General features: G+C 37.8%; 1 protein-coding gene and 1 long non-coding RNA gene across 3 annotated transcripts in view; one reads left to right on the forward strand and one right to left on the reverse strand.

Annotated features, from left to right (window-relative positions):
• Window positions 1-17,389, forward strand: part of LOC139105558 (neurotrimin) — a 74,093-nt gene extending 56,704 nt beyond the window's left edge. The window contains exons 4-8 of one of the 2 annotated variants that reach the window (XM_070661742.1): window positions 1,416-1,571; window positions 4,685-4,813; window positions 5,926-6,063; window positions 7,614-7,766; window positions 12,213-17,389. In XM_070661742.1, coding sequence (XP_070517843.1) covers window positions 1,416-1,571; window positions 4,685-4,813; window positions 5,926-6,063; window positions 7,614-7,766; window positions 12,213-12,466 — 830 coding nt within the window. In that variant the 3' untranslated portion in view covers window positions 12,467-17,389. Of the gene's footprint in view, window positions 1-1,415; window positions 1,572-4,684; window positions 4,814-5,925; window positions 6,064-7,613; window positions 7,767-7,855; window positions 11,011-12,212 lie in introns of those variants that run through there. The other variant, XM_070661752.1, reaches the window with a different exon arrangement.
• Window positions 1-22,935, reverse strand: part of LOC139105662 (uncharacterized) — an 87,133-nt gene that overhangs the window by 38,116 nt on the left and 26,082 nt on the right. The gene's annotated exons all lie outside the window — the stretch shown is intronic.

The raw sequence follows: 22,935 nt of genomic DNA on the forward strand, positions 1-22,935 counted from the left end.
GCACGAATAATCCTTGTGCTGCCGACGTCAGCGAAAAATTTTCGCGAGCCGTCAATCTACCTGAACGGCTCAGGAAAATAGAGACGGTACGTACGAAGAAATTAAATCTGCTGTAATAATTTTATAATTACAAAAAAAGCGGAATAAAATTCGTTTCTTAAATTTCTGTCCATGTTCGTTATAAAAAAAATTATTTTGGTTTAAAATAATAAAATAGCGAGCTGAAAATGTTTGAAATAAAATAGATCGACGTAATAGTCTCAGTGCTGCGACTGAAACGAAAGACACAAATCGGCTTGGATTAGTTTTAATACTTTAGTTAATATATTCACGCAGATTAGAGAAATGAACGGTGACTGTAAACTATCTAATGCATCATCTAAGCACAAAGCATTCCGCCGTATCGCATCCAACTGTCATTTATAAACACGGATGAAGCAAAGTGATGGATTTACTTTGCATGATATATTGATTGCTTACGTAGTTCCTTTCGAGTAATCTACTTGCACTGTTCTCTTAGTCACTTTAGATCCCTAAATAATAACTCGCTTGCATTAATTTATAAAGCTGATGAATTTTAACTTCTTTGCATTTCGTAATTTTCACAGAGGTAACATGCACACGCAGCTAATTTATAAGTGTGTCAAATGCACACGAGCGTTAATATAAAAAGAAAATTGTACTTATGAGGGTGCATAGTCGTTCGAGTTACAGCATAAATAATTACATAATATTATTCCGTATGATAATCTAGCTTGTGACAACTTTACAGCCTCATCCAAGTTTCATCCGGCAGCTCGCGCTCGCGCGTTTTGAAGTCACATATGTATCGTAAAAAGCAGATTCGTCCTAATACCGTACGCCCCCGTGCAACATCCCCATCAACCTTTCGACCGTGATCCACGACAAAAGCAACGTGGGTTACGAACCGTTAAAATCACGCCGCGTAACCGACGCGCTGAAGATTGCCCTGGGGAAAAATAAAAAAATAAAATAAAAGCAAAGGACAAAAAGAAATCATTTCTTCTATGAAAAAAAAAAGTGTCTCCCGCGCGGGAAGGCGGAAGTAGGGGTGAACGCGGGCCGGACGCGGTGTTCCGGGAGGCTGCAAAAATTTCGAGCGAAATCAGCGGAGCGAATAGAGATTTTACGAGCGAATCCGCCATCCGCGAACGAATGGGGCGCGAAGTTCAGGGTGCGTTGATGTCGCGCGTGCTCCCCGTGGTATGTGCGGTGCGTGTACCCGGGATGTAGCACGACGGGCGGTGGCGGAGCATGATCGGTTGTCGCGAGATAACCATCTATCTGGTTCGCGCGAACGGTTATCACGCGTAGTGGCGCGGCACACGCTTGATCCGTGCGCGCACTCGCAGCCTCTCTGGGACGCTCTCGTCGCAATGTGGTTATTGTTTCAGTGCCGCCGGACATCCTGGACTATCCCACCAGCACGGACATGGTGGTACGGGAGGGTAGCAACGTGACGCTACGATGCGCGGCGACAGGAACACCGGAGCCAACGGTCACGTGGCGTCGAGAAGCGGGTGGCACGATCAGCTTGTCGAACTGGCAAGGTACGTGGTCTTCGTATTGAACTATCGCTACTACTACTACTACTACTACTACCGCCGGTATTATTGCCACTACAAGTATTACCGCCACCATGTGCCGCTTCGTTGGGCGCCGATTGTCGCGTATTCCATCGCAACGAATGCCGGTCGCTACTCCAGATAGAGTCGCGTTTCTCTCACCCGATCTCCGCGCTTCCTTTCAACCCCCTCGTGTTGTCTCGCGTTGTTTCGCGTATATTGAACGTAACCCGCCGCTCGTAGAACAGCGCCGCTGCGAAGCTTTTTCTCACTCCCGCTCTAAAACAGAGTGACAGAAAGCTCGCCATCTCGTTTCGCGCTGATTGAGCGAGACGTTTATTGTGCGCCCGAGTCGTATCATTGAATGAGTTTTGATGGACGGCGTTGAACCGATACGGATGCGCCCTTTTGTTGAATTCATTGTAAATTGAACGCGTTTAATAATCGGATGAAGGATCGCAAATGAAGTAGACAAAGTAAATTTTCTTCTTGAAGCTCCCTAATGCACTATCAAGTGCACAAATTGATTCGGTTCAAGAGGAAGTTTTTCTTGTCCTTTTACAGCAAGATGGAAAAGAAATCAATGACTTGAAATCATACACAAAAATTCTTCTACGCGATATAAATATTTTATTTTTTTAATAACTACGCCGTTGTTAATCTACCTACTTGTTCGACGTACTTTTATTTCTAATTATAAGAATTTCATTGATTTCATTCTCTTACTGCATTGACGACATAACACTTCAACAGTAATTTTTACTTTATTAATGTCTTACCGCTTGCTACAGTCTCGCAATTGACGAGAGAATTTAACGATTCGTTACACAAAATGGTTTCTTGCCTGATGTTATTATCAGTGAAGTACAGTCGGCGCAATGTCCATCGAAATAAAATTGCTGTGCATTTATAATATAAACTCATTTACTTAACCCATTCGGTGAGAAATTAATTTTGTTTACAATTCCGAACGAATTTCTGTCGTTATGCCATCTTGAATAAAGTCTAGCACAGAAACTAGTAATCAACATGTAATTCAATTTCTTAATTGTCGTAGAAGAAGTGTTATACAAGTGCTCGCGATAGAATATTTTAACGAGAACTTTTCATTAACACATGATAATTTTCCGGCAAAGATACCGTTTGATTACTAATTTCAAACTATTATCGCGAAGTTTTTATAATTAATATATTAAAAAAAAAAAAATATACAAGTACATTTTACGGTTTTATATTTCTTCCAATTTAAACGTGGCAATCGGTTTTTCTGTATTTTCAATGTACGTATTACATGTTAGATTGAGAAAGATTTTAACATTTAATTAATTATTTAATTTTAGATACGGAAGACGTTATGGTATCGCGCAATTTTAATGTAATGTTTTTGTTCTCTAAAATCATATTCGCCGTTACCGCAATCCAATCACTCACGTACTGTTAGCCGTCGGTTTTATTCAATAGCATTCTCATTTTACGTGTCGCCCACATCAGGATTGTTTAGACCTTTTGCTGACTAATTGCTCAAGCAAGTGTCGGGGACATTCTCGATTGTACACCAGACAGATAGCTAAAGTGCCGCTTTAGTCGTTACCTCTTATACGGCTTCAAGTTCTTCTCTCGTTCTACCGCTTCCTTTCCCTTTCGCCCTGCTTCTGTTCGTCTAGTCTGAACAGAGTTCAGTGCTTTAGAAAGACCGACAAGCCGACGTGCAACACACACGTAATGTATTTTCGTCCTTTCGCGCGAGCTCGCACCGGGCAAGTAGAAATGCGCAGAAATGAGAAGACGTCTCGCAGTGGTAAAATATCGATTGCGCCCGACTTCAAATGATTTATTCGCCGGATGAAACTTTCATCTTTCGGCGTCGATTTTAGGGAATCACTTTAAGTATTTTGTCGCATTTCGCTGTTCCCCTATTCGTTCCTCCGTCTCGCACCCGCGCACCGAATTGCGGAAAGTCAGTCGCGATTCCATTAGACGATAAGTACCGGAAAATAAAGTATTCGGCGGTGCGCTATCGCTTTTACGATTTTCGCAATCGAGGTTTGCGCACTCCGTTCAGCTTCCAATAATGGAGAGAAAGAATTTTTTTTTATTTTTATTTTTATGATAATTTACGGTAAGACATTCTTTTTTTTCTATTTTTTTTTTCTAAGACGATAAAAGTTCAAAAGTTCAAAATATAAATTTCTCTCGAGAAACCATTGCTCGGATAACAGCGCGGTATGCATGTCAGTAGGCCGTTGATCTGTACAGGGACTATGTAAATTATATGATAATCAATCTCAAAACGAATGCGCTAGATTGTCAATTTAATTTCATTGCACACTTGCGACGCGGAACTAATTGTAATTTCAATGTACAAATCGATTAGCACGATTAATTATATAATATCGAAATTAAGGAAATACACATTTTAATTAAACTTGAAATCAATTGTTTCGCAATATTAAGCTAGTCGACCGTATTGCAGCATGCGAAACAGAAATTATTGGAAAATATCAGAGAGCAAATGTTAATTTATAACAACATATGAAATTACAGTTGACATAATGAGTGCTACTTTGTCCACTTTTGTCCATTAATATTTACGTTATGTCCTATTTAATACAATGTGCAGTCTAACGAAATTGCGTCATTTAATAGCGAATCAATGTTATATTTTCCTCACTGCCGATATGCGTGCATTGTGAAATCTTTTAATTGCTTTTTCACGCATAGAAGAGTATTCGCTTTGCGTTATCTCCATTGTAAATTACGTGTCTGAATATTTTGCAGAATGCAGAATATAAGATTATTATACGTTAAAGTAAACTAATTACATCGCGATATTAAATAATTCAAATTACCGTATTATTTTTTACCATAAAAGACGTTTATGAATCGGGAATTGAAATTGTGATTTATAATCGTGAAAATATGCTTGTAATTTGAGATGTTTAAAAATTAACGACGCGACATTAATGTGTGCAATTGGTTAGTTCGTGTCATGGACGCGTTTCACTGAACGACGAGCAAAGCGTACATAATAATAATGCGTCATAATCCACGTCCATGTGAATTTGTATGCCTGAATCTACATATGTAAACTGTTATAGCTGGGAGTATCGTGGGCCCGGAGCTGGAAATAACGCGAATCACGCGTCTCCATATGGGACCGTATCTCTGCATAGCGTCCAACGGGGTGCCGCCAACAGTCAGCAAGCGGATTCTCCTCACCGTTCACTGTACGTGTAATTTCGCTGCACGATCCTAGATTCCATTTTATGGCTAGTATTTTAAGGAACCCTATGTACCATTCAAGTGATACCGCAAAATGCGGCGAAATACGCGAAACGTTGTGCTAAATAACCTTTCCATTGCGATTGAAAAGAGTGCGCGTAATTAAATGCATTTTCGTTTCGCAAGACGAGAAAAAAGTATTACAAAAAAATATTTAATTTCTTTGCAATAACAAAGAATTTTTTTCTGTTTTATAAAAATATAAAAGACAAGAAGATATTAAAGAGATTTTAATTTGGAATTTTTAATTCAATCGAAGCTCAGACCATTTCGTCCTTTGCTTTTTACGGATATATAATTACGGAAATGCATGCGAATGGTATTTTATGTAGTTCTGATGGTAGAAATCCCTTCTTATGCTCGCGTCCCGCGCTTGTCGCAAAATATAATTTAAATTGTCGTACTCGCGTGTGGCGTGAGCGATCTCGCGTAATGACGCCTCTCGGGGTAGGCATGGTGAATAGCTGATCCCGAGGGCCATTGTTCCTGAAAACGGAGTTAAATCTTTCCCGCCGCTGGCTACGTAATTTTGCTACGCTTTATAACAAGTCGCGAGCTACGAGGACAAGTGACGTTTCTGGATTGATTAAAAAATAAGAGAGCCCTATTTCAAGAGGAACATGTTTTAAAAATGAGCGTCGGAGCGTTAGTAAGACTTTTGTGTGTCAAACGTCTGATGCTATACCTTGCGACGAGTTCGTAAAATTGGATGTTAAATTCCGCGTTGCGTTCCCGCAGCCATATAATTTTCTACATCAAATATATTACCAACTAGACTTCGTTAACTTAATTAAAAATAATGTACAGCTTTATTTTACAATAAAATTAATATATAGGTTATTACCTTTATTAGCGCTATGTCGCATGACTCGTTTTACCTCAAAGCAATGAAAAAGAAAAAAAAAAAAAAAAATGCTACAGCAGAGATAAAAAAAATGTCTCTATAATATTTTATGAAATTAAAGTAAGAGATATTTTTAAATGTAATTAATAATAATAATATAGTAATGTTTAATGTTTTGTTAAGCAATTTAGTGAAATGTATGATTTTGTGTAGTTCAGCCAATGGTTTGGATCGAGAATCAGCTAGTGGGTGCTTACGAAGGGCAAACTCTTACGTTGGAATGTCGCAGCGAAGCCCACCCTAGTCCTATCACCTATTGGACGAAACCATCAAACGAAACCATTGCCAACGGTGAGCAAATATTTACGCATGTCCAAATGTATAGGTCGATTTAAAAATAAATCAGAATTTTATAAAGCGCATTGTCTCTATTAAAAATTCCTTTTTAAAATTATGCATCAGTAATTATACAAACGTTAAATTAAAGTGAATTGGTAGATCCGTGCTGTTTAGGATAATATTTATTATTAAAGAATCTACGAACGATACTGTCGGAAAAGAAGGAAAAATGAGAGTTTTAATGAAACTGAGAGCGCGTTTCATTCCAATTTGTGAAATAATTGTTACAAGTTCTTTTCTACTTCTTCTTCTTCTTTTCCCCCTTTTTTTTTTTTTTTTCCTTTTTTTCTGCATGCGCACGCCGAGAGGTGCACGCACGAGCAGCTGTAATGCAATTCACCTTAATTACACCGCGCTAACGCGGTCGTTTCACTCTAATTGCTACCATGCACCTTTGCGATATGCAAGGGGTTAAGGGCAAGGGCAGCGGTATTAAAACTTAAGATGCGTGCGTGCCATCTCGTGTCGGGTCGTTAATCCGTGACAGCACTTTCTGCACGGGCAAAAATTTTTCCTTAATGCGCTATAAATGAGAGATCTGCAAATCAATTAAGTACGCGCGAAATAATTTCTATGTAAATTATATATTCTTTATCTGCCACCACGTTTTCGGTCTAGCGCGCCTTTTTTACGTGGATTTTGTCACACATTTATTTTCATTATCCGAAATATCACGGCGAGATGCTCTTGCATTTGTCACGTGTACAGCATGCCTCACAGATTTTTGGACACGTAGATAAAATCGCGCATACAATCGATGAACTGTAGCGGGTTACAAAAGGGTACGATTTTTTATTGTTACGAATAACGCGACATGTACCGATACGAGCACCGACAAACTTTCCTCTGTAATAAACGTTTCAGCATCGACAGTGTCGTTGCCCGGAACTAATAACATGAAAATCGACATTCGCGTCGTCTTCCACCATACCTGAACGAAAACGACATTTGCACGAATAACATGGCCTGTTCGGTGCGTACTTTGCACGATTCCATAATGTTTAAGCGGCTTGCAGCGTAAATACGAAGTTTACTGCCGCATCGATCCGGAATTTTCTGTTATTCCCGGCTGCCATGGAAGCCCGTCTAGTTAGTGCTCCTCTATTCGCGGCAATGAAACGAATTAGCTTTTTAACGAGGGACAAGTACAATTGCATCAACGCGAAAAAAAAGCCCTCGGTTTTTGCGCGCTATACGTTCCCCGTTAACAACCTTCTGAATCATTGACTTCGATTAGAAGAAACGAGTGTTATTTCCATCTGGACATGTACGCGCCTGAGCTTCGGCGACTTTTGTTTTATTAATCACCGTTGATTTTGTTAACGAACACGTTACACGTTTCCATGTAACGAGTTCGTTTCTTCATGAATTGCGTGAGTAGTTGTTACACACGTGGCGCGATCGCGCAAGTCTCCACGGAAATTATAGCTCGCAATTCTGACGTATGCCTTGGCGTATTTATCGCCTTAAATCCACATATCGATATTTTCGACACTTTTCAGACGAGAATTACAAGGTCGAAACGATTCCCAAAGGGTTGTACGAAATGACGATGAAGCTCGTGATAAAGTCCGTACGGGCCCAGGATTTTGGATCTTTTCGGTGTGTGGCGACGAATTCTCTCGGGGAGACCGACGGGAAGATAAAACTTTACCGTGAGTAACATTTACAAGCTTATTAATCCGCGTAAGTTACACGTGCCTTTATTCTATGTAGTTTTAATAACACGTAATCTCATTTTCAGATAAAGCAAGCTTAATAATGTGTATCTCCAAACCAATTCCCATCTCTTTTACTTATTTTACACGCTACGCTCCATTACACGAAAAAACTCTATACATGAGAGCCCCGTTTAATTTTCGTGTGTATATTATTACACGTATCATTCATACGTACGCTTTAATATTCACTCTGAAATGATTATCTGGTGTAATTACGTGATGCAGATAATTTACTGATAATTAAATTATATTTTGCAAATGTTGCACACACGCCTTGCCTCCTTTGCTCCCTGTTTTTCTCCGCATTGCGCGTAACGCAGAAAAAGGATTAGCTATTTGCCTGTCCTACGCTTCATGCGTAAACACAATAGAAAATAATAAATATTACACTTTGCTAAATTATACGAGCTCGAGACTCGCGCTTATTATCGCTTTCTTGTTATTTTTAATCGCGTCGGCGTATATAAGGGATTTAAGTCAGTTTTGCTTATTACCGGAAAAACACGATACCAGGTATTTTCCAGTCAAACGTGTTTCGTGAAAACGTATGGATTAAACTCATCGTTGCGTAATAGCGTATACAACGAAACGAATGAAAAATCCGCGCGTAGTTATTTCGGGGCCAGCGAAACATCTTCCATCCCGGAATTAAACGAACGGCAGGCGCGATTCTTAAGCGGATAACTTATCGGTTTATCGCCGATCGATACCACCTTCTCGACGTAATTGCCCCAATCTCAGTGTACCAAAGCACACCGTTCCCCACGGCGCCGTGACTTGATCTCCATCATCGTTTCCGTGCATATGAACCTCAGAGGTCAGACCGAATCGACTCTTGTTTAATCTTGTCTTTACCTCCGTCGCGTCGATCGGATAAAAAGACGAAACGTGTCACTGCTTTTTAACTAACAATATTAGTATTTTCGTTTTTATTATTATTTTTTTTAATAAAAAAAAAGTAAAATAAAAATGAGAAACTATGAGTTCCCGAGCGATAATCATTGTCGGGGATTAACCCGCGTAAAGGGATAAGAGATCGAGTCACGTAATGTCGCGTCACATCGCGTCGCGTCATGTCACGTCATCTCATCTTCGCGTCACTATGTCACGCGTCCGTTCCGTTTGCCGTCATTATATTTCATTGAATCTCACGCGTGAGATTCAAGTGGCAAGCACACCAAATGCGTAAAGCACGATCCATCCGTTCCGTTCGACCTCGCTGATGTTAATTGATCGTCTCTCCAATTAGAGTGTCGACGGCGGTGAGGAAAGGGACGGGCGGCGTGGAAGAACCGGTCAAAGGGAGAGAAGGAAAACGATGGCTTTAACGAAAATCGTCGTTCATGATGATTGGATAACAAAAAGGGCGAGGAGGGGAGGGTGGTTGTAGGGAACGCGAGCCGCTTAATTACCGACAATTGCAAATAAAACGCTGCGGTCAAAGCGTCGACGGGAAAGCCCGGGGACACGCCTGCACCGGCCATCACGAATTTCCATTCTCGCGAATCACTTCTCCAATAATTAGCCCAGTAGTTTAATCCAGCGTCCCATTGAAATGTCGGCTGACTTGCATGCCACCTTGTCGCCACTATCGGGATCTTTTTTCCGGTCGCGATGTGACGCGGCGCATGCATTTAACAATATTGGCAATAATTACCGAGACGAGGGCACGGATCGTGAATTATATACTCCGCCGAAGTCGGTTAACTTTGATACGTATCTCGCTCGAGCTTAAATATGTGAACAGGAGGGTGGAGAGGCGAGAAAGAACAAATTATCGCGGCTTACGCGAAAAGGGGACGAGTCGCGAGGGGGATGCTTTAAGAATGGCTAAGATTGCGGCGAGAACTTTGCGTTAGAGTCGCGCCACCGCGTCGGTCGTTCCGAGTCTGTACAATGACGTGCACGCATGGCATGCAAAGTCTGTGCATGATGGCCTATATTCAAATTGCATTATATCGCCGGATGAGAGAACGCGCGCGCTCGCGCGCGTATAGATGTGACCGATAAATACGCCGGTAGCCAATGCAGCTATAGTCGTTAGTTCACTTTTACTTCGCTTACTGGTAGAGGCGGATGTTCTTTGAAAAAGAATTAAGTCGCAATTGGCCCGGTAAATCTGATTTCGCAATACCCGATACTGGTGAGCGATAAAGTAACTTCTGGAAATTATTAGCAATTATTCTTTCGTTCCTTGCTCAATTCAGAGAGTGCTGAAAGTAGCCGCGCTAATTTGTATACCTGACAAGTCGTTCAAATAATTAACGAGCATTAATACAACTGCAAAATTATTACATTCTTTTTTTTTTGTAATTTCTATAATTGTATAAAATAAAATAATCGCGTCCTTCCATCTTCCAACACTTTTATCTCTTCGAGACTGATTGTGCGAGTGAGACTTCCAAGGTATATATCTATAATTCTTCGCGTTATTCGTAATTCTTTGCGAAAGACGGATAAGAAGATAAATGGAAAGAAGGTAAATTATTTTAACTCCACGGCTGATCATTGCTCACTTTCACGCGCTATAAAGTACGTTATCGCGAAGTGGCAGGCATCACCGGCGATGCTGTGAACAGAATTACAGGGTATACAGTGGAACACATTACTGGCTAATTGCAGTGAGGTGGAAGAGCTCTGAGCATCTTAAACCGCAGTCGCAATATTCATTACCGCAGACACAGCCAACATCAAAGACGACTATGTAACGGCGTGCTAATAAATGTAAATTCGTAATTTAAGGCATTTGGGATGAATATCCGTTTCAACGGCTTTTCGGTAACAGTGCGGTAACGCAGATCCGACCGCAATTCCGATATTCATCTGAAACGCAGTGTCCAACCGTATTAATTAATGTATTTATTAAATTGCGCTGTTACGCTGAACTGTCAGAATCGCCGAGGGCACACATTCCGCATCTGTACTTCCGAACGTGCACTGTGCGCTTTCCGAGATTTGCAAACAGCTACTACGAGTAAACATAAACGCATTGACCTTGCAGAAGTGCAAACACAATTGTCGCTCGCGAATTGAAATCAACGTTGCATAAGCTTCTGCACATCGAACGAAAGTTGATTACTATTTCAACAATGCTTGGCCTCGCGTCTGTTCGCGAATGTAACTTTCGAAGTTGAGATATGCAAAAAGCTTTCAAAGTCTGGCACATAAAAAGTACGTCTATTTAAAAATTCGTCGTATAACTTTCTATTCTCGAAAAAATCCCCTAATAAAATTCGACCAAAAAAAAAAAATATCGAAGCAAAAATATATAATGCGCCAAAATTAAAAAAGAAAAATCTACTCGTATTTGCACGCGCGTCCTTTGTTTACATCGTAAACTACATATATTAAACCTTTGTCGCGATTGTTAGCGGTTGTCACCTGAGCATGTTATGCGGCCTGCACACTGTCATCCTGCGGATTAATTAGAAAAAGTCTACTTTCGTCTCCTGCGGGAACGTCGATGCACGCGCGCGAGAGAATTAATATCGCTTCCGAACTCTCGACATTTCGACGGAGTGTGCAAGTGACAAGAGCTCTCCGGGTTTGCGGGAACACCGTACGGACGACATTCCAATACGTCAAACCGGGGAGCATCGCGCGGAAAGTCCGACCGCCTGGCCGATTATTTTTCCGGTTATTACTCGCGGACAGGCTTTACCGATATCTCGATTCGCCATTTACGCCCGTGCGCTTCAAACGCAATTCGACATAAAGCGGCTTTCTACGTTGCATGCTGCGACGGACGTTCAATCTCTATTCAGACGATCGGGCCGATTTTAAGCGCCAGCGTGCATCAATGATCTAGCAATTAGTTAATGCATTTTTCACTCGTTATCGTTGATTTTAATCGACGCCGTGTTTAAAAAAAAATTGCCCTCGTGTTCATATCGTCACATATCATCGCATAAATAATTCTATTTAATATCATTTCTTTTTTAACTATGCGGATGAACATTTGCGGTAAATAATTTTATGTTAAAATCGATAAAACCAATGGATGTAAACAACGATAACATGGCCCGAATTAACACGGAAATGCGAGCTTTTAATTTCCATAATTAACTCTGGAATCACACTGTTTCTATTTCGTTGTAATTGATTGGACACATTTAAATGGACGTATTTAATCTTATTCGCTCCAATTAAGGAATCTGCTATTTTAATTTGCTTTTAAGCAATAACAGTATTTTATTATATGTATGTATAACTAATTATATGTATAATTAAAAGTAAGACATTTTAAAATAAAAACAAAATAATTTAAAATATTATTAAAAATGCGTAATAGAAGCAGGCTATCTTATTTTTTATCAAAATCACATAATCTATGTTGCACTAATTTTGGTTACTGAATTTTTCCCATTGCCATATTTTCAGGAATCGATAAGCCACCTACAACACGTAGACCGGGCACGAGACGGGAATCAAAGAAGACATGGAAGATCGATCATAGCCACGAGAAGAAAGCCGTCGGTATGAAAGACGAGCCGATGCTAAAGGGCGACGATACCGGTGATGAACAAATCGATTTTCAATCGGCGACGGCCTCAACATCGTTTCATCGTCATTTATTTACGAATTTCGGAATAACTGCCATAACTGTGATAGTGGCCGGTGGTTTATCCACGTAGGCCATAGCTATACATCTAGAAACTATTACGAAGCAGAGTAACGAAACGTTCTCCGGCTACGAAGCCAAGCACCGTACGCTTATGAACGTTACAACGAAGAAATGTTGATAAAAATGAAACTGCGTAAGATCGCTGTTCTCCATAAAAGTTCTCTTCCTGCTGTACAGGAAATTTGCGTAAAACGAAACGTAGAGCGAAGAGTGGTTTTTACTTAGAGTACCCGGCCCGATCAGGCCAAAGTGACCAGGGTACTTCGTGAGAAGCGTAATTAACACATTGCAAGCCGAACGTGTACTAATAGACTTTCCTCCCTAAAGACGTAGAAAGCCACCAATCTATTAACCCCTTTGCGCTGAAGGTGCCAGAGTAGCTGGCTTTTACCGTTTCCATTTCAAGCGGTAATTCTGTTGACCTCGCCATCATTAAAAAAAAAAAGTCCGTAAATCCCGTAAAAGACACGTTATTTGCAATTGCATATAAGTATTTTTTTATTTAATCAAACAAAATTGTACTTTGAAGAAATACGTCTTTTATTTTTAACGCAATAACGAAACTTCTATTTTCATTTCTCAAAATTTTAATTTAATACTAAATTTATTTTATAAACTCATATAAATAATGACGTTGCTGTAAATATAGATTGTCATTACTACTGCATTTAAAAACGATAATTAAGCGTATATAGCTTGCAATATGATAATATCTAAATGTACAAGAGTGTAAAGAATGAGAATGATTGCATTGTAACATGTAGATTTAAAATAATTTTTTAATGTAAAAAGTTGTTTAATGCTTATTAGAATTTGCGGACACAGAATTTTTAATTTTATCATCTAACTTTATGAAAAATGTAAATGTCAAAAAAATATGAAATTTAGTTACATTTTATGTAGAAAGTACTATTAAAGAATAAATAATATCTCTTGTATATGTATATACAACAAAAATTCTGAAAAATCGGAAATACTAGATGGAAATTTATTTATTAAGAAATAAATCGAAATTGAATAAATGCATAATTTAAATTAATAAATGATTTATAATAATGCCAATATATTAAATTGCTTCAGCAATCGTATTTTGCAGCGTGGTTACGATTTTAATTTATTTTGCCCTTCGTAATTTTTATCTTTCAATAAATGTATAAACTGTGTCATTAAAACAAAAAATGTGCCTCGCAGAACATATATTCTTTTAGATTAAATTTATTTCCCTTAAGCATATCGCGATGACTTTTAGACAGAGATAATTGCAAAACTACATTATTTCACCGGATTACATTTTAAATGGCTATCTCGATGATCTCGTTATGGTAGCTGTATAAAGGACTACTCCATTTTATTCAAACTTGTGGTGAATGTGTTCTGTATTGTAGTCACGGGTACGGATAATGTAATAATCCTTTATAAAATCTGCCTACATTACCTCGTAGGGGATCCGGTCGAATATCTCTTATTGATGGCGTATTAATTATTTCATTGAAAAGAAATGATAATTCAATAACTGATTTTGCAGTCAATTCATTAAATAATTTAAATAATATGTAACGTTATTAATAACAGCAAATAAAAATAATATATAATCCCGAGCGGAAATTGACCCTAACCGTTATCTAATGATTAATTAGCCAATTCGTGATTTATCTCGTGGCTGTCTAGCAAAACTGTCCAGCACTGATTGTGAGCCAGAAATGTAACGCTCAAAACGTCTAAGTACTAGACAATTATTACTGACTAGACATTAGCTAGATAGTCACTAAATAACAAATACTTCGTTACAAATTATGGCAAGTACCAAGCTAGTCACTAGCTAAGGAATATATCTAATGTGCGCGATCTAATCACTAGCTGCAAAATCAGAATAGCTAAATAAATTTTCACTCGGGATTTTGCTTATTATAAACCGTATTTATTTCTTCAAATTTGTCGTTATTTCTTGTAAAAATTTTCGCGCCGCGTTGATCATGTAAAAATGTTAATCTAACGTAACTGTTGTTTATGTTACAGAATGACAATAATTTTCTGAAGAATTCCGTTTCTCAACGGAATGATCAATAAAGTACTTTTAATTCAAATACCTCGAGATTATACAAAATGTAGTAATGTAATAGATTTAATATAAAGAGTGTCCTAAGGTACTCTCGGCTCGTAAGATGATAGGATCAATTTCTGAATGTCTAAATATTTGATTTTTTATTTCTTAATATAAAACTTTTAATTTTATTTTAACGTGTACCGAATATAGGAAAACAAAAATTAAATCTAGAGATTGCTATGCATTACAATTATTAATATTGCTCTTACGCAAAATATCGGATACGCAATATTTTTAGTCGTCAAAGCAATACTAGCGATTCATCAGTCCGGCTTTCATTACATTTTCCTAATAAATTCGTTATCAATCATTCGCGTTTCGCTAGTCAATGCAAGTTTGGCTTGAATTTTCTAAATGGATTCATCAATTTCGCGACGCCGCTTGCGTATGTTTGTGATGACCCCCAGATGTGCTATGTACATATAAGTAGATGTGTGATAATCGATAAATTATGATGCAACGCCGCATTCGTTCAATGCATAGAGCTATCGGTATTGTATAATAATAGTGTGTGTACGATAATGTAGAATAAGCCTCAGGGACATGTATATACGCTAAGCTGTAAGTTATATTAGTTTTTGCATTTGTGGTCACAATAACTCTTCCCTCCCGTGTAAATATAATGTGTAACTCATCGTGTACTTGGGCAATAAATGTTAGACAATCGTGATAATTCTTTGTGCGAATTGCTGCAAGTTTGTGTTGTAAATCATTCCATTCTTTTTACCGAGTACCTCTGATTTACGCCGGAGCACAATTTGTTAAATATACCGAATAAAAGAAGACTGTAATTTCAATAAAAAGATATTACGCAGGTCGTTCCTGTTTATCACATCTCTCATTTACGATGCAATTAAATTTAATTTTGTGAATTTCAGATAAGATTTCATTTAATTTCATATTGTTTTATAATTTTTAGTATTATTTGTCACTAATCGTCTTCTACTGCCATCTTCATTAAATCAAAGTCTAATTGAAGTCAACTAATAAAACAAAATTAAAGTTTTATCATACAAATAAAATTTATTTATAAAAGCGTTTTATTTAACGTTATTATAACTGACATTAATTAATTAAGAAACTTATCAATAGTAGATAAAAGAGATGTGATAAAAGCTCTATCTTCATTAAAATTGGGTAAGTAAAATACGCGAATAAATTATTTCGTATTATATTAAATCAATATTAACTGCAAAAAGTTTTTAAGTTTATATGCATAAAATAATTCGATAAACGATAAGCCGATTTCTATTCTGCTCTCTCGTACATACTGTAATAATTTAAACTATTTAAATAACATATATCAATATTCATATGTAATTACTGCTGTAACAATGACCGATATCTTTGTAAACCAACACGTGACGATTATGGTAAAGAAAATTTCTTTAAAATGAGAAAATATCGATTATGTGTTACCGGGTGTAGCAACCGGTGGTAGTTTATAAACCACCCTTATAGAGGGCAGATACTGACACGATTCACCCCTTCAATCGATTCCGGATTGACTATATTTTATCTAACAAAATATTTAAGAGATCGATAAACTATTTTAGGAACTAACTGCAGAGACTGATGGGATATTCTTCGAAAAGAGATTTTTGATAAAAGCTTATTTAAAACTAGCAACTTTTTGCTAAACCAAATTATTTTTCTGTAGAACACACGTCCGTTTATCTATTATATTATTATCTATTATCTATTATAACGCACATTCCGTTGCTTTTTACTATTATGATTTATTACTATGATGATAATAACTAGTAAGTTACGGCGATATAATATAAATACATTTCGCATCTATAATACAATGTTGCTAATTTGTATCTCAGACTTTATAGCAAACTGTAATATAAAAGTTTTATTGCTCAGAAAATTGATTTTCCACTAAAATAACGTCATATCCGGTATCTACGTCTAGACCATTTAACTTGAAAGTATGAGACAAATGTGCAAGCTTTCGAGACAGTACTTAACATTGTTAAAAGTTGATATATTATAAACGAATTCACAACCTGTCGTTTCCTTATCACTATATCATTTGATATAAAATATATTTTCACTCCACAAGTTATAATGGTATAGAAATTACTTGTATATCGGTACGCGCGAGTGTATTTGTGTGCGCACTGGCTCTTCCGCATTGTTACGTTCTTCGGTTCATTCCGAAGCCGCGTAAAATTCGGGAGATCGACTGTAACGAAGACCCGACGGTATAATAATGATATTCGGGAAAGAATTATTATGGAACTTGGCAGCGCACTTTGGTGTAACGAGGGGAAAAAAGGGCTTTTCTCCATAAGCCAGCTCGTACATCATCGGCACGAATCCCTTCGGACGGTTATAGAACGAAAGAGGCGGCGATAACAAAGGCGCCTACGCCGAGCGATACTAGATGCTTTGTAAACAAACGTGTCTTCTAATATTAGACTGTATAATAAAATATATCTGAGTATCTATGACCTCACTTGCTATTTTATCGTATGCTTATTAGATATTTTAGTGGGTTGAAAATATCGGTTATCGCTCGTGCTACTATTTCTGTGTATTTATACCTGCCGGGACTAATTTTATATAAATCGTTATTTTATATTCTTCCAGTGTATCTAAATGTATTTTCTATTAACAGCGTCATGCGCCCGCTAATCGGAAAATAAAATTAATAATTTTTCTAATCAATACGTTGTTTTAGTATTTTTATAAAAATGTCTGCTACGTGTTTTGCCGTGTGTACAAATAAAGTTAATACTGTATCGTCGATTATAATATGTTTATAAAAAAAAAAAAAATTATGCAACCTGCAACAAGTAAACATGCAGGAATGGCGTTTCGATATGCGCACTTTTTATAGTAATTTTTCAAATAGTTAAAATTACTGCGGTAAACAAGCTGCATATAATATTATTTAAATAATCGCGGAATAATTAGAAAACGTAGAACATTGCCGTAAACCGTTCCCTTCGCTCTCACTGCCTATTGCGATGTTATTGTAACCAGTGCCGTTTTATTCGGATTCGGATTGCGAGTAGTCTCGGTATAGCTTAGCGCAGACATTTCAGTTATTCGCTGTTGCTTCAGGAAACATAGTCTAAATGCAAATGATAACAGGAAATGATAAGAATCTGTACCGCTCATCCACCACTTCACATAGTACATAGCAATTTCTCCATCCGCACAAATGTAAAGGGACATCCCTTAAACACGTTCGACGTGTTATTCTTCGATAGTATTATCGCAAAACTCGCGCGCGCTCATCGTGTTCATATCGCCGTAAGTACACAGTACTGGTATAAAGCGCTCGGAGGCTTCGGACCCCTAACACGAGTTGTTATTTTTATCGCCCGTGGTGTTTTTTTCGTATTTCGCCCAGGGTTCGCTAATTTTATCCCGTGCCCACGTATTTTCTTCGACGCCACCCTCCGACACTCCCCCTCGCCACTTTTCGAAAAAAAGTTTTCCACGACGCGCTTTAAAGATCGGTTAATTAGACGTCCTCCCGTTTTCTTTTCCTTCCCTCCAGTTTCTTGCGGAAAAGAAAATCATCAAAGTAGTTGGATTATGACAAGTAGCTTCCGGAAAGTCGTAACATTTCCTCTCTGCCCATAAGATAAAGGGATGTGAAAAGTTTTTAATTGAAGAAAAGCAAATCTGTTACCATCATAATGAATATCAAGTAGTATGGGACTGTTTGTAAAACGGCGCATTTATGCAGTATTCCATTTTCATTTGTTTAATGAAATATCTAATAATAAGTATAAAGTAAATAGAAGATAAACTTTATTCTTAAAAGTATTTCCATTTAATAATAAGAACTCAATCGTTTCTGCTTCAAAGAGTATAAATTATTTTTACGAATCTAGTTAATAGGTATATTTTTCCAAAATAAATAATAAGTAAATTTTATTTAAATTAAATTAATGTAAATTTATTGCAATATGTATTTCAACTTGTGCTACTTTTCGTCGTTTTAATTTTTATCCCTTGAAACAATCAATTACAAATCTTGTAATAGCAAGTACTACTGGCACGAGAATATGACGTTATGTACTATGTGCTTCAGAGAGTGACCTTTTTGCTTCGTTCGCGAAATTCGACTCTCCTCTCTCATTCGGAAACTAGGGATACCTTTGGCCAAGTCGTAACTGTTCCTCGCCGTACCCGAGGGATAAATTGTCCGGCCTCGTTCTTTCTTCCATTAAAAACTGATCATGCTGCTGAACGCGAAATTGGTTATGCCTCTGATTTAGAATTTAAATTTATTCTCGTTGTTTTAAAAATTAATATGTTTTAAAGTCAATCAGGAATCATTAAAATAGATGACTATAGTGACAGCGTTACGTAAAATCTCTCAAAATATATAAGATAGAAAAGGAATAAATTATTTTTTTTTTTTTTTAAAGAATTGTTATTCAACTGTTCATTATGCATTGAATATAAAGCAACATTGAGTCTTTTAACTCCAACAGTTTTACTGTTTTACATATAACAATCGCTGCAGAACATAAAATATTTCAACGAAATTCATATATTTAATCGCTTGACACAGTTGAATGACTAAAACGGCCTTTCTTTCTCTTTCGCGCATAGTTGGCTAAAAAATAAAAATAATCTCTCACATTTACGTTTCCGCAAAAGTGCAGAAAAGTGATTAAAATTAAAAATTGCGCTGCAGCTTTTTTTACCGGCATTGCCTAACGGGCTTAGATACGAAGTCATTAAAAATATGAACGAGAAGGATGATATTAACGGTGGGTCTGATGGAAGAGCGATATTGACCGCGCAAAACTTAATTATGCTGCTGGTTAACGGACTCTGCTTACGAATAACGATTAGTGAAGGTGCAAAATAATTTGGGCTAATTAAAATGAATAAAAATTAAAGTAAATAAATTAAATGCAAGTTGCGCGTTATTAGCACAACTATTGCGAGTTTTGCAAATTAAATTTTCAAAGTACTTATTGCATTGTGCTGTAAATTTAGTTCAGTGATTGTCCTCATTGTCGGGAATAAAATACGTGGATAAGTGACACCTAAAAAACGAGAACATCTACTTTTACTAAACTACATACTACATTTTATAATCCATTTATATCCGCTTTTGGTACAACAGAAACGGGTGAGTTAATTAACCGCTTATACTTTACACAAACTCATGCTTTCAGGCTTTTTTTTTTCACTGGACGAAAGGCCAGGTAAAGAGGGTTCTTAAACCGCTTTTCTTTTAAGAGAAGCGTAATGAAGCACGCTACGGAACGAAGAAAATAGCACGTATTCTCTATATAAATCGAAAGCGGTAATTTTCGTCATTAAGCCAAGGTAACGGCATTCTTCTATATACATAGAAACAGTCAAGCAAGCAGAACTCATTGAATTTACGATGTTCATTCGCTGGTCAAAGTAAAATTCACGATCTTTATAGAAAAATCACATTGTGTATATTGTAATATCATGCATAATACATGCGATAGCTTTCTTTGAAGAATTATAAAATATTTTTATTTAATATTTTTATTTAATATTACTTAAAATATAATATTTTTTGATGAGAAATTAACTCAATTTGTGAACTTTTCCATTAGCCAATTTTATTTTAAATGGATTTATCATTGTTGTGAATAAATTGCTACATGAAAAGGAAAGATAATTTTTTTTTTTTTTAATTTATCTGAAAACGGTAATTTTAGCTTTCATTTAAGATAATATTTTTCAGTTGGAATAATTTCCATTGTCAGTGATTGAAGTAACCGAGATTCAGTCAAAGCGATAAAAACTTGTGTCGATATCCTTGCAATTGAAAAATCTAGTTGGAAAAGAAAATATATATTTTATATCGTATAATATTAAGTTCTGTCAAGTATACAAAAAGTACAAGATAACAATGTCTGTCTCGATTTTCCTACATTGTCCCTAACCACACCGAGGTATGTTTTCAAGGGCCAATCCAGAAACACCGTGTAAGTGATGTTTAGATTTCAAGGTGAGGTAAACGGCGTGTAACAACGACTACGGAAATGCATTCCGCTCGCCTCTTAGTAGCATCTTCCCGCTTTGCGGAGACAAGCGAGAAAGAGAAGAAAAGCAAGAGTGTAGGTGGCAGAGCCGGACAGGAATTGCAGAAGACAAAGGCGAGGGGAAACGAACGGAGACACGAGGAGAGCGAGCTATGGCGTCTTAGATGGCAGATAGCGGTTTTATGGAAATTCTTCGCGGTCGAGAGCATGCCTAATGCTCTGAATAATATTCCGCAACCTAGCTCGCGAGGTCGTATAAAATAGGCGGCGCCAAGACCCCACGTGGTAATTGATGATCTTTTTATTCTGCCTGCACGATGCACCTTATTACACCGGTGCGCGCCTCCTCCGCATCCGGCTTCACTGCCTCCTCCAGCTCTCGTACCTTTCAGCTGGATTGCAGCGGAGTCTCAGCTTTATTTCTTCGCTGCTTATTTATCTCCCGCCCACCATTATTTTTCGCAGGCCATCTTCGCTTGTATATTAGTAACGACAGTAGACGCTAAAGCGAGTTGTATCTTGAATTTTCCCGACGTCATATCTCAGGATTTATATTTCAGTGTAAGTGGATTATTAAACGCATCCCTTATTTTGTGGCATGATTAATACCCCCTCTCCTGCATACGGCTGAATACTCAACGAAAGTTATATGTATACGTATCGCGTGCAATATCATTTTACTGACAATTCATCATACACCATGAGTGAAGTAGAACGATCCAGGATTTATTTTACAAATATAAAGTCGTCTATAATCAAGCACGGCGTTGTGTTGATACTTTTAAACCCGTCCAATTTTACGAGATGTACTTTCCCAAGGCACCGCGATACTATTGCCAAATGGCAGCGGTCTAATCGCAATTACAATTTATCGCGAATTGGATTTATTGCGAGCTCGAGGCAAATGTCGTTCGATTTCAACTCGCCTTTTCTGGCGAACCGCGCTGCGCTCCGCGAAACAAGCATCTCGAATCGGAATACCCTTCGCCGCGGGCACTCCTACCGCCGTTGAGATCCGACGATTTCCCCCTCGTATTTGCTTGAACGTGTCTCCCTTGCTCTTCGCGTGCGCGAACGGTCCTCGAGCTTGGAAAGTTTTATTATTGCCCGGAGGGTATCACCGCTAGGCAGTAGACATAAAGGATCCTTTCTACATATCCGCGGTCGCGGGGTAAGATTTTGCTAATGCGCTTACTCGTCTACGTTCAAGCTATCCGGAATGCGCTCCACGTATGCTCTAATCTGAAATTCTGTCGCTCTCAGCGAAGGGTACTCCGCTAAAAGCGTAATGAGACATGAAAATAGAGGAAAACGCTTTGATTCGCGTGCTCGCGAATTTACGTTTGGGCTTTTATTGCTCAGGCGTGTATTACAAAAGAATGTATTAAAAGTATAAAAGTGCAGCGTAAAATCCGAGATATCGTAGCTCACCGACAGTGCAAATAATTTTAATGACTGGTCAGAAAGCTTCCTTGTTTTAAAGAGACGTCGGCATAATGAAGTGCATTTTATCCGATGGTAAATATCGGCACAATTCAGAGCTCTCTTTGATAAAGGTGCATTATATTGGTGGCGCGATGCTCTGGATCGATACGATAACACTGTGCCGAGATGATGTTACAGAGATTGGAAGACACGACCGAATGCATATTGAGCTGGAATTTTAGTTGCCGACAAAATCGATAATAGATAAAATTATTACGTAAATTCATGCGAGATTGCGACATAAAATGCATCTTTAAATCATTGTTACGTAATTTAATTTAATAACGCTGCCGTATATGTGTCTCATTTATTATAGGTTTTACTTTCGATCGTGTCAAAGCATCAATATTATAATTATATTATATTACAGTTAACACGTGCGTGAACCGGGGTGCAAAAAGTTAAATCCTCACCCGATAACTTCATAAAAAGCATCTCATATTTGCGTTTTAATATATGATCCCGAAATGACGGCGCAAGTTAATTCACATATTTACAATTAAAAGACTATATTTGCACGATGCAGATGTGCGCGTTTGCCAGACACTCGAGATCTACATCTTCTTTTGAAGAGCAAACGGATTCTTGGCGCTGGCACAGAGCTTATTTGCATTTGGTAAATCAAGTACGAGACAATTATTTTTTATCGATCTAACTGTGAATCCGCGTCGAATGTTCCCGACTGCCGAAGAAAATGGAGGCGCAGTAGTTCCTGCTTGAAAATTTATGGGATACTACCTGATGGAGACTCATGTTTTATGAATGATCGGAACTTCGATGCAGCAGCGTCCGACATCATTGCTGATCGATAGAGAAAATTCGAGTCCTCGCGGGGACTCCCACAACATCTACCCGCAAAGAAGATTGTTTGGCTATTTA

This window comes from Cardiocondyla obscurior, linkage group LG01 (assembly GCF_019399895.1).
Source record: "Cardiocondyla obscurior isolate alpha-2009 linkage group LG01, Cobs3.1, whole genome shotgun sequence".
Lineage (NCBI taxonomy): Eukaryota > Metazoa > Arthropoda > Insecta > Hymenoptera > Formicidae > Cardiocondyla > Cardiocondyla obscurior.